The sequence below is a fragment of the Salvelinus alpinus genome, chromosome 10, assembly GCF_045679555.1.
Source record: "Salvelinus alpinus chromosome 10, SLU_Salpinus.1, whole genome shotgun sequence".
Classification (NCBI taxonomy): domain Eukaryota; kingdom Metazoa; phylum Chordata; class Actinopteri; order Salmoniformes; family Salmonidae; genus Salvelinus; species Salvelinus alpinus.
In genome coordinates this window covers 63,830,241-63,846,451 of record NC_092095.1, presented here as the reverse complement: position 1 = coordinate 63,846,451, position 16,211 = coordinate 63,830,241, and the positions used below count along the sequence as shown (strand labels likewise).

Here is a 16,211-nt window from a genome sequence, read left to right as displayed (position 1 = left end):
ATCATGTCGTTCGCATATTTTATTTGGTGCATGCCGCCACCTATTGTGCGGTAGTGTGTGTTATATCACGTTACATTTGTGATACAAAAATAAAAAGGGGAATTTTTTCCCAAAAATCATCGTCTATATACCAATATTTCATACAAATAAAATATCAAAACATCGTATAACACTTCTGCAGTAAAATCTCGTACACCCAGGTACTTCTCGGCAGCAACCACCTACACTCATTAAAAACCCACTACCCTATTCCACTACTTTGACCCTACCTGCTCCTGCACCATGCCTACTGCCTGTGAGGACTGGACACCATCACTCAACACGCCCTGTAACTCTTCTGAAGTCAAATCTCATATACCCAAATACTTCTCTGCAGCTGCCACCACAACACCTATTTTCTGTGATTTACGTTCCATTTCTGCAATACAGTTGATAACCATTGCTATGAAAACTAAGAAGCCAACCTTACTGAAGCATGAATCACTCGTTGGCCTATCCCTCGGTGCTGGCACAAATCTACTACTCACTGGGATCCTCTCAGGATCCCTCACCCTTGACCCATCTCCCTCGACTTTCTTCACCGCCTCAGCATATGACACCTTCTGCACTACTCTGACTCTAGCCACCTCAACCTGCCTCTTTCGCACAGGACACTTCCGATCCCCAGGAACATGGGCACCCCTACAATTGACACACACAATTTTATCCACCAAAACTTCACAGTCCTCTGTCCCATGCCCTCCTGCACACTACCCACGTCTTGGAATCTCCCTCCTACACTCTGCTGTGACATGACCACAAGCGTGGCACCTGAAACACTGCAGTGGATTCGGCACAAAGGATCTAACATAATAACTGATGTATCCTAACATGACTTTGTCGGGTAAAGACACTGACTCAACTCAGAAGGACTGACAGTGACTCCTCTGTTTCACCACGCTCCCCACCAGGCCTGCGTCACACCAAACGGTTCGCATCACAAACACAATCTTCAACTTCAATTGCTCCACCTCCACACTTAACGCTAAGCCAAAAATCCCTCCTTTCAATGGTGACCTGTTCCTAAGAGCAAAGCAAGAAACAGGTCTTGGCCTGCTTCAGTGGGGTAAGTGTGTGTGTGATCATCAGTAGCAAATGAGTACTATCCCCTGTCCAAAGGAATGATTTACGACCTATGACTTAATGTGTACCGATTCAACTGAACCCAACTCCTTTCTCACTCACCCTGAAACCACAAATGGATCCGCCAAAAGACAAAGGTCCACTTTCTCACTCCTACTTAAACAGATTCTTCTTTACCATGACCAACAATGCCAAGCTCAGGTTCCAAGCTCTTCACCACACCTTCCATCTCACTTAACTCGCCCTCATTCACTTCCATTTCCCCTCCAGAACTCATTCAAATCCAACCTCTGCTTTCCTCATTCTCTTCAATATCTTCTTCCTCTCTTTCCACCTCCATTCCTCCTCAGAAATCCCAGTGTCTGTGTCCCTGTCCTAATATTCCCGTTCTTGTTCCATGGTTCCTCCTACGACCTCCTGCATACATGTCTCTCTTCTTTCCTCTCCGATCAATTCATTCGGTTGGCTAACAACAAATCTAGTCCCAGATATTCCAATCTGACACCTTATTTGTCCAATTATGCGTCAGTCTGTATTTTAGATTTTTTTTAGAGATAAGGCTTAGACCTTGTAATGTTATGTGTGTAAATGACCTTCATCACTCTTTACTCAGGCGCAAGCGTGATACCCTCATGGATATGGATAGCATTGGTGAGTAAATTCTATGTTAGAGCTCAGAGGGTCACGTTCAGTAAAGGACTCTATTCGATTCTGTTTAATCTCTTGTTGTGCATTGTGCCCTAACCCTAGCCATGCATTACGATATCTACATATATGTTCTAGTTCTGTGGTCCATGCTCTATGTTCTAATGTTCTAGTGTTCCATTTCTATATTATGTGTTCTACCTCATTATTCTGTGTGTTACCTGTGTTTCAAACCTCATTTTGTGTGTCTTCTTTTCAGAGGGGTTGAATGAAGTGCGTCCTGCTGTGTACCGCACTGCAATGAAGCTCCGCTCCTTACAGAAACTCTGCCATAGTGAGTGTGTGTGTGTGTTTAAATGAAGGGCTTTTTAGGTGTGTGTAATCTGTTACAGTGTACGTTTGTAATGCTCTGAATGTGTGTTACAGTGCATGTTGTGACCCTGCGGGAGCTCATCCCAGCCCTGTGCTCTCTGGGCGGAGCCCGGGGCACTGGGGCGGGGCTTAGTGAACAGGAAGTGAGACAGTGCACAAACAGGATGTTCCAAAGCGTGTCACAGGAAGTACCTGGGCAGGTGTCGGCAGAGGCGCCAGAACAGACTTGCAGACTGCTGTACAGATTGTTTGACCGGTGAGGACACACAACTGTTCAAACACACAACTGTTCAAACACACACTACGTCTGTAAACTAAAGTGTGTATGTCTTTCCCAGGGGACAGACTGGCGCTGTCTGTCGCAGGTCAGTTGAAGCCGCTCTCATCTCTCTCTCAGCAGACACACTCTCAGCCAAACACAAGGGTAAGTAACACACACACACAGACACACATGATATACACTCTGTGTTCATTCCCTGTGTGTGTTGCAGCTCTGGTTCGTCTGGCAGAGAGGTGCAGTGGGAGAGAGAGCGGTACGGTGAGCAGGAGTGGTCTCAGAGTCGTACTGCAAGACCTCAGCCAGGTTAGACACACACACACACACACACACACACACACACACACACACACACACACACACCTGAGTACTACCTCACATGATTATCAAATCAAATGTTATTAGTCACATGCGTCGAATACGTAGACCTTACAGTGAAATGCTTACTTACGAGCACCTTACCAACAATGCATTTTCCCCAAAATACGGATAAGAATAAGTAATTAAAGAGCAGCAGTAAAATAACAATAGCGAGACTATATACAGGGGGGTACCGATACAGAGTCAATGTGCGGGGGCACCGGTTAGTTGAGGTAGTATGTACATGTAGGTAGAGTTATTAAAAGTGACTATGCATAGATGACAACAGAGAGTAGCAGTGGTGTAAAGAAGGGGGGGGTACTGCAAATATTCTGGGTAGCCATTTGACTAGATGTCTAGCCTATGTGTGTGTGTGTGTGTCTGTAGGTGCCGGCTGTAGTGCAGGAGAACCATGTGTTTGGCTCAGCTGAGACAGCCGTTCGTTCCTGCTTCAGTGGGGTAAGTGTGTGTGATCGTCACTAGCAAATGAGTACTATCCCCTGTCCAAAAGAATGATTTATGACTTAATGTGTACCGATAAGAAATTTAGGGCAGGGTTAGGGGGGGTTGGTCATGGGGTTAGGAGGGGTTGGTTATGGGGTTAGGGGGGGTTGGTCATGGGGTTAGGGGGGGTTGGTCATGGGGTTAGGAGGGGTTGGTCATGGGGTTAGGAGGGGTTGGTTATGGGGTTAGGGGGGGGGGGGTTGGTCATGGGGTTAGGAGGGGTTGGGACAGGAGAATAGGGACAGGAGAACAGGGTCAGGGTTAGGAGAACAGGGACAGGAGAACAGGGTCAGGAGAATAGGGTTAGGGTCAGGAGAACAGGGTTAGGAGAACAGGGTTTGGAGAACAGGGTCAGGAGAACAGGGTTAGGAGAATAGGGACAGGAGAACAGGGACAGGAGAACAGGGTCAGGAGAACAGGGACAGGAGAACAGGGTTAGGGACAGGAGAACAGGGTCAGGAGAACAGGGTCAGGAGAATAGGGTTAGGAGAATACATTCTTCTTTTCTTTTTCCATTAGTTTTGATAGTACTCATTTACAACTGTAATCACATGTAGATGATGAGCGTTTATGTAAATAATCAGGAGTTAGATAGATGCTGAAGGTGTTTGTGTGTGTGTAGGTGGTGAGTGCGTGTGTTTGTGAGGAGCATGTCCTCTCATGGCTGCAGTGTGAGCCCTGTCTGTTGCTGTGGCTCCCCACCCTGTACCGCCTGTCAGTCAGCGAGAACGTCACACACTCCGTACGCTGCCACACCTGCAAGGCCTACCCCATCACTGGACTTAGGTGGGTGTCTGTGCTACATATTTTTCTGCATGATGTGTGTGTGTGTCTGTGTGTCTCAGACTCTCTCTCTGTGTTGTAGGTATCGCTGTATGAAGTGTGTGTGTGTCTGTGTGTCTCAGACTCTCTCTGTGTTGTAGGTATCGCTGTATGAAGTGTCTGTGTGTCTCAGAGTCTCTCTGTGTTGTAGGTATCGCTGTATGAAGTGCGTGTGTGTCTGTGTGTCTCAGAGTCTCTCTGTGTTGTAGGTATCGCTGTATGAAGTGCGTGTGTGTGTGTGTCTGTGTGTCTCAGACTCTCTCTCTGTGTTGTAGGTATCGCTGTATGAAGTGTGTGTGTGTGTGTCTGTGTGTCTCAGACTCTCTGTGTTGTAGGTATCGCTGTATGAAGTGTGTGTGTGTGTGTGTCTCAGACTCTCTCTCTCTGTGTTGTAGGTATCGCTGTATGAAGTGTGTGAACCTTCATCTGTGCCAAACCTGCTTTCTGACAGAGAGACACACAAAAAAACACAAGAGTTCCCACCCAGTGCTGGAGCACTGCACTCAGGTACAGGTACACACACACACACACACACACACACACACACACACACACACACACACACACACACACACACACACACACACACACACACACACACACTTGTGATTGATGGTTGTGTTTCGTCTCCAGCCATCCTGGAAAGAGTCCCTAGCCTCATTAGCATACAGCGCCCGCCACACCTTGTTACCACGGCGATACACACACAGGGAGGCAGAGAGGAGAAGGGGCCTAATCGGGGCGGAGTCACGAGGGGAGCCGCAGACGAGGTAGACCAATCAGAGATGGACCTGTGTGTACACCAAAAGAGAAGAAAAACGTTTGTTTTAGTTTAAAAAAAAGAGTAATACATGTTTCCATTGTATTTTCTGTGTTAACAGCTTCACTACACCTGACCCTTCACCTCAGTCTGCCGCTGAGGACACACCGCCTGACGACAGAGCCCCTCCCACTAATCCTCCCCAATTTCTGGCCACACCCCCAGCTGTTAGGACCAGGAAGGCATCTAAAGCCCTGCAAACTGAGGAAGAGCAGGAGGAAGCACAGCCACAGGTGACCTTTCATCTCTACCCCTCTCCCTTCACACCTCACCTCTCAGCCCAGTGGATTTTTAGTACGGTTCAGATTTATGCTAAATGAATCTTCAGAAGATTATTGATGCGCTCCACTAGATCCTCTATTGATTAATGTCTGTTGTTTCTGTCCCCAGAGGAGAGACTCTGTCCTCATTAAGGACATCAGGGACCTGCAGAGGGACAAACGGTGAGCCTCAATCACTGTAGCACTCTAACCTCCTAACCTAGCACCTAACCTATAGTCTGGGTGATGCTCATTACACTGTGTGTGTGTGTGTGTGTGTGTGTGTGTGTGTGTGTGTGTGTGTGTGTGTGTGTGTGTGTGTGTGTGTGTGTGTGTGTGTGTGTGTGTGTGTGTGTGTGTGTGTGTGTGTGTGTGTGTGTGTGTGTGTGTGTGTGTCCAGGCTGTTGGAGAGGGAGCTGCAGGTGTGGAGGGTAACGGTTCAGTCGGAGCAGGGCTCTCTGGAGGACCGCTGCTCTGAGATGGAGGCCAACATGGAAACTCTGAGACGACACAACCTCAGACTGCAGGACATGATCTCACAGGTAGACACACACACACACGCACACACACACACAACCTCAGACTGCAGGATATGATCTCACAGGTAGACACGCATATGTGTATGCATGCACACACACACTCAGGTTGCAGGATATGCTCACAGGTAGACACACACACACACGTGCATGCATGTGCGCACACACACACACACACCTCAGACTACAGGCCTGACTCGCTGTGCTAAAATTTCCCTCTTCCTTTCAACAGGCTCTTAGCATCTCAGGGACACATGCTGACGTCATGCCTCATGCTAATGTCATCCCACATGCTAAATACAGGCCAGAGAGAGACATAGCCTGTCCTGTAGAGTCCCAGAGCTCTGCATCTTCCTCTGGATCCAGAGAAAGAGAAGAGGAGGAGAGGGAAGAGAAGGCGAGGGAAGAGGAGGAAGAATGTTGCACAGCAAAGATGCAGAGGAATGAGATGAAGACAGAAGAACAGAGAGGTGATGATGATGAAGAGGAGGAGCAGACTGAGACTGACTCAGTCACAGAGACTCCCACAATGCACGGGAGAATTACCTCTAACCCACAGCCCTGTGATGGACAGGTCACTGGGCCAATGAAAGACCAGAGTGTCTCTGAAGAGGAGTATTCTGGGATGTGTAGTTTAGTGGAGGAGGAGCGACTGTGTGAGCTGGTTCAACAACTAATAAGTGAGCTGTCGCTACACACTCACACACATACAGGTGAGTTTACGGATGAGCTCTCTAGTTCTACACACTACTACACTTATATGTGTGTAGTTGTGTGTGTGTATTAAGGTATGAGTATGTTTCTCCAGACTGCAGACGGGGGTTGGAGTTGTTGGAGGCTGCAGAGGAAGTGGGGGACTCTGTGTGTCATCTCGTCTATGCAGTAAACACACACTCCGTCCCAAACGCACACACTTCATGCCCCATCCTCCTACACAACCACAGGCCAGAGCATGTATCCAGACGGCTTCTCTAGACTTTGACGCCTGATGATGTGAGTTATTGTGTAAATTCCATACTTTCCTGTGTATGAAACTGATATTTGTATGAAGTACAGTTGTACTGAAATGATTCTGCTCTTTCATTAGAGAAACCTATGACAAAATGTTTTAATTCATGTACATTATTTATTAAATAAACAAGCTTTTGACAAAGTCCTTATAAACGTAAAAAAATATCCTGATTGTAAAAAATAAAACTGAGAACCCAACAACCACCATGTCAATACAGACAGCTTGAAAAACATCCTGCTAACTATTCTGCTGCTGGTTTCTGTGCAAAACATGACCGTATGAGAGAAGGATGGGAAGCAGAGGAGAGGAAGAGGCAATCTCTCCTCCACTTCTCTACATTCTTTCTCACCCCATCTCTTCAGAGAGCCAGGGTACATCTCAATAGATGCTCCTTGTCTCCTCTCCTTCATCTGCACTGAAAGCAGGACAGGAGAAAGCAACGTGGAAACAAACGTTTCAGGTAGAATTGTAATGAAGTGGCGCAGACATAGCTCTTATCATGTGAAGTAGTGACATTTGTATCTGCTACATTATGAACATTCACCCTGCTAAACACGGCCATCTTATTTCATGTCAGTGCGGCTGGAGGAAAGGAGACAAGGAAAGGAAGCCGCTGTAGACTGTTGAGATGCATCCCGTCATCTCCTCACTCTCCTCCTCAGTGTCCGGGTGGGCAGTGGAGCAGGGGTTTGTCGGGGGGACGACCGGCGGCTTGCTGTTCTGATGGCCTGTTTCAGAGGGGTCGAAGTGACCCCCCTGGCTGGGCTTTTGGGCCTTGGGAGTTTCTTACTCTCTGCAACCCGTCTCGAGGGCCCTTTCCTGGGCTCGACTGTGGGAGAGAGGTCCTGGGGTGGTGGAGGTTTAGGTGGAGGGCTGATTTGAGGTGGTCGCCCCCTTTTTGAGCTGCGTCTTGCTGGTTGCCGTTCTCCCCTACCCCCTCTTGTCCAAGGCCTGTACGGAGAAGAGTGGTCTTTCTCAGGGGTTAGAGGTCGGTCCGTCTTCAACTTCCGTTCCCGTCCTCCTCCTCTCCGCTTCCGCTGCCGGGTCACTTCTGGGTTAGAGTTTGTGTCGGGAGAGAGCGTGCTCAGTAGAAATCGGCTGCTATTGGACAGAGAGGAGCGGCTGAAGGGCGTAGTCACAGATGACCCTGCCTCCGACGTTCCCGACGTTCCAGCCCCAAATGACCCCCCTGCCTCTAAGAGTAACCCTGACGCCACACTGTCCCCGCTGCGACCCCTCCTCCTACCCCCCGACCCATCTCTCCCCCCCTCTCCCCCCTGTCTCTCTGTATTGATGTCTGGACTCAGGCTCCTGAACAGTTGTCTGACCACGTGGGACTGGGGGGGTCTGGGGAGGCCAGAGGAGGAGGGGGTGAGGTTCAAGCCCTTGGGGGGGGTCTTCAGAATGCGGTGGGTGGCAGGGTCATAGTACCTCAAAGGAACCCTTTTGTATTTGACCTTGGCCCCCACGTTGCCTTCACACCCGTCACATGACCTTTTCCTGCCGCGGTTGCCCCTGGCGATGGGTCTGAGGCGGGGCTTGGGGTCAAAGGGAGGGGTTTCGGGGGAGGAGAGGACATAGATCAGAGTGGTTTGGGGCTGCAGGGGGGTCATGATGCGGGAGTAGGAGACAGGCAGGCGGAGAGAGCACAGCCTTGTCTTCATCTCTGGGGTCTTCTCCTGGTCAACGCCGGGGTCCTGACAGGGCAGCGTTAGGATGTCCGGGGATGTGCCTGTCTGGTCCAGTGTTCTCTGTCGGATGGTGGGGATGATGGCTGCTGTAGTCTGTGTCCCGTGACTCACTTTGACCACCTGACACCTGGACGCCAGGCGATAATTCCTACTAACTTTCCTCCGCCTAAGCACCTCCCTCCCCCTCATGTGGCATTCTGGGTTGTCATCTTCATTGTCATGGTCACCAAGGGGAACCCACCCCCCGTCTTCCATCCCCTCCTTCTGGCCACGCCCCATATCTCTGCTGCTCCGCTTCCCGTGCCTGTGAATGACATCATCAGAAATATGAACACGAGGAGAGAGAAAAGTAGCCGTTTGGTGGATTTCAATGATGTAGAAATACTCCTGATGAGTCAGGTCAAAATCTGGTCTGTGCGTACCTGGCGAGGGATTCGCTTTTGAAGTAGCAGAGGAACCTTCCTTGTCGGAACTCTCGGACCATGTTCTCCACCTTCTGCTCGTCCTCCAGCAGCACCTGGGTCCACGTCTTCCCCAGGAACGACACGGGGATGTGGGGGAGTGCAGGGAGAATCTCCTCCACTGTTCGTTCCATTTCTCCCTCTGTCTCCCCAATCCCTGTCTCTCCCGCTGTCCTAGTCTCAGGGTTGAGGGCAGAATCCAGCTGGCTGGTGTACATCTGGTCCTCCATGTTCACCTGTACCTCCATGAGACAGGCCAGGGCCCTGCCCTCCCGCTCCCCTCCACCCTGCCTTAAGCCCACTACCACAGGGATGTCCTTCCTCCGCTCCTGCCCACTCCCGATAGCCACCTGCACAGGGGTATCCCAGTCCTCCGACCCCGAACTCACTCCCAGTGAGCCAGGGAGGCTAAGGTGGAAGCTGTGCGTATCCCCCCTTGCCTCCCCTCTCTCCCCCCCTGTCCATATGTTGTGGTCCCTCTGGTGGTGTTGTGTGGGACTGCGGCCGTAGCAGTGTCTCTGGATCACCTCCTCTATTGTGTCCCCCTCAGGGTCGGAGTGGTCACCGGAGAACGCCAGCTCCTTCTGGGTCTCCCTCCGCCTCCAGGGGGGCACCCCCGCCCACGCGGCCCAGCCAGTGTTTACCGTCCGGGGCTTGGGGTCTGTGGTCCGGTCCCTTGGCTTGTAGGGACGCTGGTTCTCTGGTGTTTCCTGGGTTCTCTGGTCTGTTGGGGTAGCACACAACTGTGGAGAAGCGGGGGAGCGGGGAGGATGGATGGAGGAAGAGGAGGAGTTGCTCCCTCTCTCTCTCCGCCGGTTGGTCTTCCTGTGTGCTTTCCGGTGGACCGGAGGAGGGGTTTGCTTCTGGCTACAAGGTCTTGTGGGGTGTGTTGGTAAGTGGTCAGGGGAAGGTGTGTGTGAGTGAGTCCCTTCCCCAGAACTTGGTCTTATATCCTGGTCTGGAGCAGTTGGGGTTAACCTCTCTGACTCCGCCTTTCCCCCTCTACCTTCTTCTGGTTGGCTGGTCCTTGTTTCCGAGGCAACATCCGCTTCCTGTACGTAAACAAGCTGACAGGAAGAGTCGTCAGAGCTGGGCATGTGCTCTCGGGTTCCGAACGACGCCCCGTCATCGTCGCTGGCGCAGAGATCCAATAGCTCCTCCCTGGGAACCAGCGGGCTGCTCAGAGATGGCAGGTCAGCGTGGGTGGGGCTTAAGACACACAGAAAGGTAAATCAGAGGAAAGAGACTAGGGCTGACAGAAATCATACTGACAGGGATAGAGAGTTGAGGGTGATGTTAACGGATTGTGTGAGTGCGTTACCGAGGGTCGTTGTAGAGGTGCGGGTGATGCTGGATTACGTCCAATAGGAATCTCTCCATCAGGCTTCCAGATGGGACGTAGGTGCGAGTACTATGAACCACCTCCCTGTGTCTGGGGCTTAGGATGTGCTGCTCCACGTTGTTGTAGAGTATCTGGCAGCAGCTGCAGTAGCCCTGTCTGGGGGGAGGAACTCTGGATGGCCCGGGCTGCTCCTCCTCCCTCTCCCCCCTTGAGAAGACCGAGAACACAACATGTAACACAACACAACCGATGTGGACACAACCAAAACACGATCACGACAAATAACCCCTGTGGGGTGTTTGATGACTCACCTGCTAACAGTGTCCATCTCCTTCTGTGGATCTGTCTGACCCTGCTCTGCATCTGTCAGACAAACAGACAGAACATAACTTAATGTATCAGAGATAAGGTCGTTCACTCCACAGCTAGCTTGAAATATCGCAAATGGTGCTATCGAATTGGATCCTTTTCTATACGTTGTCAAGCGGGCGGTCACGTGTGTTAGAGGACCCTGGCTCAAACCCAGTCAGAGGCAAGTTCATAGAGGCAACGCTATATGCTAATCTTGCACACTGACGCCGTTTACGCTAGGACAATACAAACTTGCATGCACGCTCACAAGCATTTCGCTACAACCGCAATAACATCTGCTAAACACATGTATGTGACAAATAAAATTTGATTTGAGTAGTACTTTCTGTCCTCTTACCTTGGGCAGAGGGGCCAGACTGCTCGTCAGCAGGCATTTGGTGTTCTACATCTGAAAACACACACAGAGACTAAAATATAAATGTGTATCCTGTACATAAAAGTTATGTGGCTTGTTGTGAAATAAATCATATCCAAAACACCAGAAACGAACTCACTCGCTGGGGGAGGAGTCAGGGACGCTTCAGTCTCAGGCTGGCCAATCACATTATGTCAGATCAGTCTCCCATCTCCAAGGGCAACCTGATTCTGGACCAACTACTGAAGTAGTGACACATGGCAATTAAAAGATGCGGCATTTCAGAGGTTATTTGCTTTTCCAGCATTGCCATAAGGATACAACAAAAGTTATCTGGCTAGTTTACAATTCCAATGTTATTGCTTAGGCCTACTGAGATCTGTATCTTGCATGTATGCTATTTATTCCACGGCGCGTGGCGTTCCATTGGAAATCTGCAGATCGCGCGAAAGTTAAGTGGCTAGACAGCAAGCTACGCCGTGATTGGTTGGAACGAGGACACGCTAGGCACAGAAAGCCAACTTGGCCTTCTGCTCTGTCCTCGATTAGCTTTCTCAAAAGAAATCACAATTTCGCTTCTACAGCAAGGAGCTAGCTGGATGACTGCAATCTGCAACACTACTGATATGCATAATTAATAAACACAACATAGCTTTAGGTATCTAGCAAGTAACGTAGTTTTAAAACAGTTGGGAAATAGCTGATTTCGTTATGCTAGCCAGCTAGTAGTAGCAGCCTCACTGACGTTAGCTAACCATGCTTGCACGGGGAGATTCCGGGACTAAAAACATGCTAGAGAAATATAATACAGTAGAGACCCGTTGTAAATTTTAACGAGTTTAGTTTCCATATCCACACAAACATGCCTTCCCGCCTTTTCACCTGTTTTGTTATTCCATTCGGTTCTGTTCGGCATCCGTATTTTGCTCTTCTCGGAGAAGTGACGTTACCCGGCTTGGCGGACACGAATTCCTACCGGTACCAGAGATTACGGAAGAGGAAGCAAGACATCCATCTCGCAAATATTTGCTGGTTCATTTAACGTTAGTCAATGAACTAAGCAGACCACACAGATGTCGCATTTGTGTCTATAGGAGGCACCCCCCGGTGGATAAGATCTTCATCCACCAGCTTTGGTACAGCCATTGAACTATGCTGTGGCAACATCATTCAAAGGGAAGTTACACTGCCGAGTCTCGCTTACCTCGGGTCCCCAGGTTGCCTTTATGTGAAACATGTCTAACGACAATTGTCTCCCAAGGTTATAGTGAATTTAAGGGTAAAACGTATTTTGAATTGAATCTGAGCTATGCCCTTCATCTCTATGGTCAAACATTTCAGAATGACAGCTTTAAAGCAGCCACGTAAGTTTTTGGGAGACCCGACCAAATGCACATAGAATTTGTATAAACCTTTATGTACATATTCTTTATCCCTTTACACTTGTGCGTATAAGGTAGTAGTTGTGGAATTGTTAGGTTAGATTACTGCACTGTCGGAACTAGAAGCACAAGCATTTCGCTACACCCGCATTAACATCTGCTAACCATGTGAGACAAATAAAATTTGATTTAAATCTGTCACTAGACTGCTCGCCCGAAACGAGTTAACTCGGGGTCGTCCAGGTATCCCTATGGGAAGAAATTACAAACGTTTTTGAATATAAGGTCTGAGGTAAGGTAAGCCTCTTATACTTTTGTCTGAGATGGCAGTCGGTTAACCTTACCTTTGTGCTCATTACGTAATGTTTACTGATGCTACTCAGAACACAAGACCTAAGCCTGTGTTTACATACAATATTTGTGTTCATTGAATACATTTCAGCAGTTTAGATGGTACTATGATTCTCTACATAACCTGTTTCAACAACCAGGAAATGGCAGTGATTTCAGCATATTGCACCTTTAGGACCCTCAGAGAATGCAATTCACCAGCCGAGTTTTCCCCAAACACACAAGTCTTTCCTCAAAAGCTACATGAACCAGGCAGAACCACTTGTCAAAACATGTAACTATCAAACATATTCCATCTGAAGTGCTTTTTATTGCAGCCCCAAAGTGCTCAGTGTCTTTGTTGGTAAGCGTTTGAGTTTTAGATCTTGTTGAAGGCAGCCACATCCATAGACTGGACGTAGTCCTCGAAGGCTGTAATCTGTTCCTCCAGCTGATCTGTTCCCACCTTGTCGTCCTCTACCACACACCCGATCTGCAGCTTCTTGATGCCATAGCCCACTGGTACCAGCTTGGCTGAAGGGGAAGAAAGGAACAGATGTCATGAGTTTGTGGAGACATTCTAGCCACGGCACCCAATCAAAGAGCAGAGTTCATGACAGATTGAGCAAGATCTACAGAAAAGTGTTTGAGACCAAGCGTCCCTGCCCTCCGTGGAGTGCAGACAGACCAGGATAGTAGGAAACACATTTCTGTGTGCAGGGGGAACGACAAAGCAGCACTGAACCAGCAGTATTGTAACTTAACCTGCAGCAGTCAATAATAGCACTGGTAACTGTTGCACTGTCCTCATGTTGTTCCCAGTGAATGGCTGGACTGAAACCATAGCAGTTCCATTCCAGCCTTTACAATGCTGTCATCCTTTCACCAGCCACCTCTGTAGTGCACTCTTCCTGTACTTACACTGTCCCCAAAGCAGGCCGGCCATTGAGATGCTGCGAACACACTCCTCCAGCTTGGCCATGTCCGTCTCATCATCCCACGGTTTCACGTCAAGCAGGATCGATGACTTGGCGATGAGTGTGGGCTCTGTGGTGGAGAGATGTGCACACAGAAAGAACAGAAAGCACACAGACAAACTGACCGTGAGTGTCAACCCCTCAAAACAACCAAACAAGCAAGCAATGACCTTATATTGTCTGGCAGTACTCAGATCAAAGAAAGGTGTCCATCACGAATCAGCCGAAAGATGGTGTTAGGATCATCATAGAATAGCCAGCTTTGTGCATGTGGGCAACGTTCGGTCCTTCACAGCGTCGCAGGACGTGCACATGTGACTTTTCTAGTCTACATTGCACAAGGTGTGTAAGGTTAGCTGTGCATGACGTACTCTTTGACTTCTTGGCGGCGTACGCTGCGATTCTCTCCTCCTTCAGCTTTTCTGCCTCTGCGTCCTCCTGCAGGGGTGAGAAGTCAAAGGTTAGTGGGGTCAGCTGATCGGCCACGACTCGACAGTAGGGGAGACACTGGGGTACTCAAACTAAAAAGTGGTACATCACTAGATCAGCCGAAAGGTGGGTTGGATGATCATATAACCCAGTTATAGCGCGGGGGGGGGGGGGGACAGCGAGCTATAAAATCCTCCTCGTGTTAACAGCGAGCATTTCCAACAGATTCTACAAATACATTGCCCCATCTTCATTTTTTATATGTCAGCTCACTGAAGACTCCATATAAGAGTCATTGTCATAGAACATTTGGGGCCAACATGGATAGCTCTGCATCTGACATTGCACATAATTTGAAACAGCCCAGGATTAATGAGGATTAATAAAGTTTAATTGAATTCAAAACAGGATGCAGTCACCTCTTCATCAGAGCCAAACAGGTCCATGTCATCATCATCATCCTTTGAGTCTGCAGCTGTCTTGTCCTCCACCCCAGCAGGACCATACTGGCCCAGGGGCTTCTTTACTCCTGGCAGACTGCAATGAGGGGAGGGAGACAAGAAAAGGGGAAGACAGAAGTAGAGGACAAAGGGCAGGGAACAGTGAGTAGAGAACGGGTAAAGAGAGGGTGGGGAGGGCAAGTTAGACAGATGTCCCAATTCATGTATTCACCCATCTTATTTTCATCTATGATCCAGATTCATCAGTACTGAATGTGGTGCATCAGGCAATCAGGCGAAAGATGGTGTGAAATCATCACGCAAATCTTAGATCAGTAGCAAATGGTAACTAGTAATTTGATAAACTGGCAATTATAGTGCACAACTCACCTGCCCTTCTGGTTCTGGAATGACTTGATGTGGTTGTACCAGCGAAGAGCATGGCACAGCACTGTTGAGGGGGCTGAGGAGATTGCATCGAACACAGCCACGTCGGCCTGGGAGGGCACCCACCTGCACAGGGAGGAAAGTTGAAAGTCAGCATAGAATGAAGACAATTGGCTCCTAGATCTGTGCCTACAGCACATTGCAGATATAAAAGTAATGTAGCGCAGATTCCCATGATTTCATATCATACTTGATAACCATCACACAAGTTGCAGAATACTAGTTGAGCATTCTGGACCTTCCAATTCAACCAAATACGTCACCCCAAACTTCGAGCTATCTAGCCATTTTACTTAAATACCATACAATTTCACATTGTGCACCAAGCTGCACTCCAGGGTTTGCACAGTTAAAAATCAGGTGACAACTAGGTTTGATAAAACAGCACCGGAATGATAAATGTAACCTACCAGCCGAGCCATCAGTGCATTTTAATCTCGGCACCGAGAACCTAATCACCAAAATTCGACTTCCCCTCCTATCTAGCACCTTCATGTGCAGCCGTCCACGTCATTCAAACTAAGTTAGTAGTTAACGTCACGGAAGAGCATTTAACACCATTACCTAGCATCGGGTTTGGCGTCTACTTAAACGACAAGAGTAAAATAACTATGAATTCACAATCATATCCGTAAAATACTTTGCACGAAGTTTAGATCGCTAACGTTAGCGAGAAGGTCGCTAACATAAAGAACTTGTCAACTGCGACGCCATTGTCGATTGCCTGGCTAGCTTGGTCGATACATACAACAAAAATGGGTAAAAATGCCTACCAACCCCTCGATGTAGCTCTTGTCGGCTAAAAAGTCGTTGAGGACCTTGAGGCCGCCAGGGGTTTTCAGATCGCCAAAGCCCATTGTTCAAGATGCTTCTGAGACGAGACAAGACGTGCAGTGCAGGAAGAGCGAAGGAACGAAAAAGAAACACGAGGAGGATTTTATACCAGTGACGGCGCGAACCGTGTGACTCCACCTCCTTGTCCTCTCCTTCGAATGTTATTTTCTTCCATTCTAAAAATAATGTCACTTTCACCAAACTGCAGCTATAAAATTAGAGATTCTATTATTATTTTGATAGTTTCACGTTTATACAAAAGTCTCACAAAATGCAGCATACAATCAGCATGCATCGCTCTCGTAACAATACTGTTATAATATAATAAAAATAAGGCTTGTTAATGTATTTCAATATATATATCTATTAAACATCACAGTGGTTATTTAAACAGTAAAAGCACACAAATCACGAACATTTA

The 16,211-nt window shown here is 48.5% G+C and overlaps 3 protein-coding genes across 9 annotated transcripts; 1 reads left to right on the top strand and 2 right to left on the bottom strand.

The window, feature by feature from the left end:
- The first annotated feature begins 16 nt into the window (after positions 1–16).
- dytn (dystrotelin) lies at positions 17–6,873 on the top strand. Of its 3 annotated transcripts, XM_071330495.1 has the most exons (15): positions 17–1,105; positions 1,736–1,773; positions 2,027–2,101; positions 2,194–2,395; positions 2,478–2,563; positions 2,631–2,722; positions 3,164–3,235; positions 3,903–4,066; positions 4,498–4,609; positions 4,736–4,872; positions 4,984–5,155; positions 5,313–5,365; positions 5,583–5,724; positions 5,951–6,431; positions 6,527–6,873. In XM_071330495.1, the coding sequence occupies exons 2-15, from the start codon at positions 1,755–1,757 to the stop codon at positions 6,691–6,693; spliced, it is 1,974 nt and encodes a 657-aa protein (XP_071186596.1). In that variant the 5' UTR covers positions 17–1,105; positions 1,736–1,754; the 3' UTR covers positions 6,694–6,873. The 3 variants fall into 3 exon arrangements, with proteins under 3 accessions (XP_071186596.1, XP_071186595.1, XP_071186597.1); XM_071330494.1 differs by having other exon boundaries at positions 17–1,773; XM_071330496.1 differs by lacking the exons at positions 3,903–4,066; positions 4,498–4,609 and having other exon boundaries at positions 17–1,773.
- Positions 6,560–12,733, bottom strand: zdbf2 (zinc finger, DBF-type containing 2). 5 transcript variants are annotated; one of them, XM_071330490.1, is made up of 7 exons: positions 11,834–12,733; positions 11,091–11,193; positions 10,934–11,003; positions 10,536–10,587; positions 10,204–10,431; positions 8,844–10,091; positions 6,560–8,725 (listed from the first exon to the last, which is right to left on the bottom strand). In XM_071330490.1, exons 3-7 carry the CDS (start codon positions 10,968–10,970, stop codon positions 7,369–7,371), a joined length of 2,922 nt encoding a protein of 973 aa, XP_071186591.1. In that variant the 5' UTR covers positions 10,971–11,003; positions 11,091–11,193; positions 11,834–12,733; the 3' UTR covers positions 6,560–7,368. The 5 variants fall into 5 exon arrangements, with proteins under 5 accessions (XP_071186591.1, XP_071186593.1, XP_071186588.1 ...); XM_071330492.1 differs by having other exon boundaries at positions 10,536–10,566; XM_071330487.1 differs by having other exon boundaries at positions 10,934–10,984.
- Positions 12,734–12,974: 241 nt separating this feature from the next.
- On the bottom strand, positions 12,975–15,941 carry eef1b2 (eukaryotic translation elongation factor 1 beta 2). Its single transcript, XM_071330499.1, has 6 exons — positions 15,734–15,941; positions 14,900–15,022; positions 14,489–14,606; positions 14,012–14,078; positions 13,585–13,710; positions 12,975–13,197 (listed from the first exon to the last, which is right to left on the bottom strand). Exons 1-6 carry the CDS (start codon positions 15,811–15,813, stop codon positions 13,043–13,045), a joined length of 669 nt encoding a protein of 222 aa, XP_071186600.1. The 5' UTR covers positions 15,814–15,941; the 3' UTR covers positions 12,975–13,042.
- Positions 15,942–16,211: the final 270 nt, after the last annotated feature.

What these genes read in the sequence shown, in the direction of transcription:
- zdbf2 (XM_071330490.1), bottom strand. Translation starts at nt 10,970, where the DNA reads ATGCCTGCTGACGAGCAGTCTGGCCCCTCTGCCCAAG. An exon ending in CACCTCTACAACGACCCTCG is followed by an intron (nt 10,092 to 10,203) that starts GTAACGCACTCA and finishes GTGTGTCTTAAG; the next exon opens with CCCCACCCACGCTGACCTGC. An exon ending in AAAAGCGAATCCCTCGCCAG is followed by an intron (nt 8,726 to 8,843) that starts GTACGCACAGAC and finishes TGTCATTCACAG; the next exon opens with GCACGGGAAGCGGAGCAGCA.
- dytn (XM_071330494.1), top strand. Translation starts at nt 1,701, where the DNA reads ATGTGTGTAAATGACCTTCATCACTCTTTACTCAGGCGCAAGCGTGAT. An exon ending in CTTACAGAAACTCTGCCATA is followed by an intron (nt 2,102 to 2,193) that starts GTGAGTGTGTGT and finishes TGTGTGTTACAG; the next exon opens with TGCATGTTGTGACCCTGCGG. An exon ending in TACTGCAAGACCTCAGCCAG is followed by an intron (nt 2,723 to 3,163) that starts GTTAGACACACA and finishes GTGTGTCTGTAG; the next exon opens with GTGCCGGCTGTAGTGCAGGA.
- eef1b2 (XM_071330499.1), bottom strand. Translation starts at nt 15,813, where the DNA reads ATGGGCTTTGGCGATCTGAAAACCCCTGGCGGCCTCAAGGTCCTCAAC. An exon ending in CGCCGCCAAGAAGTCAAAGA is followed by an intron (nt 13,711 to 14,011) that starts GTACGTCATGCA and finishes TCTCCACCACAG; the next exon opens with AGCCCACACTCATCGCCAAG. An exon ending in CGGCCTGCTTTGGGGACAGT is followed by an intron (nt 13,198 to 13,584) that starts GTAAGTACAGGA and finishes CTTCCCCTTCAG; the next exon opens with CCAAGCTGGTACCAGTGGGC.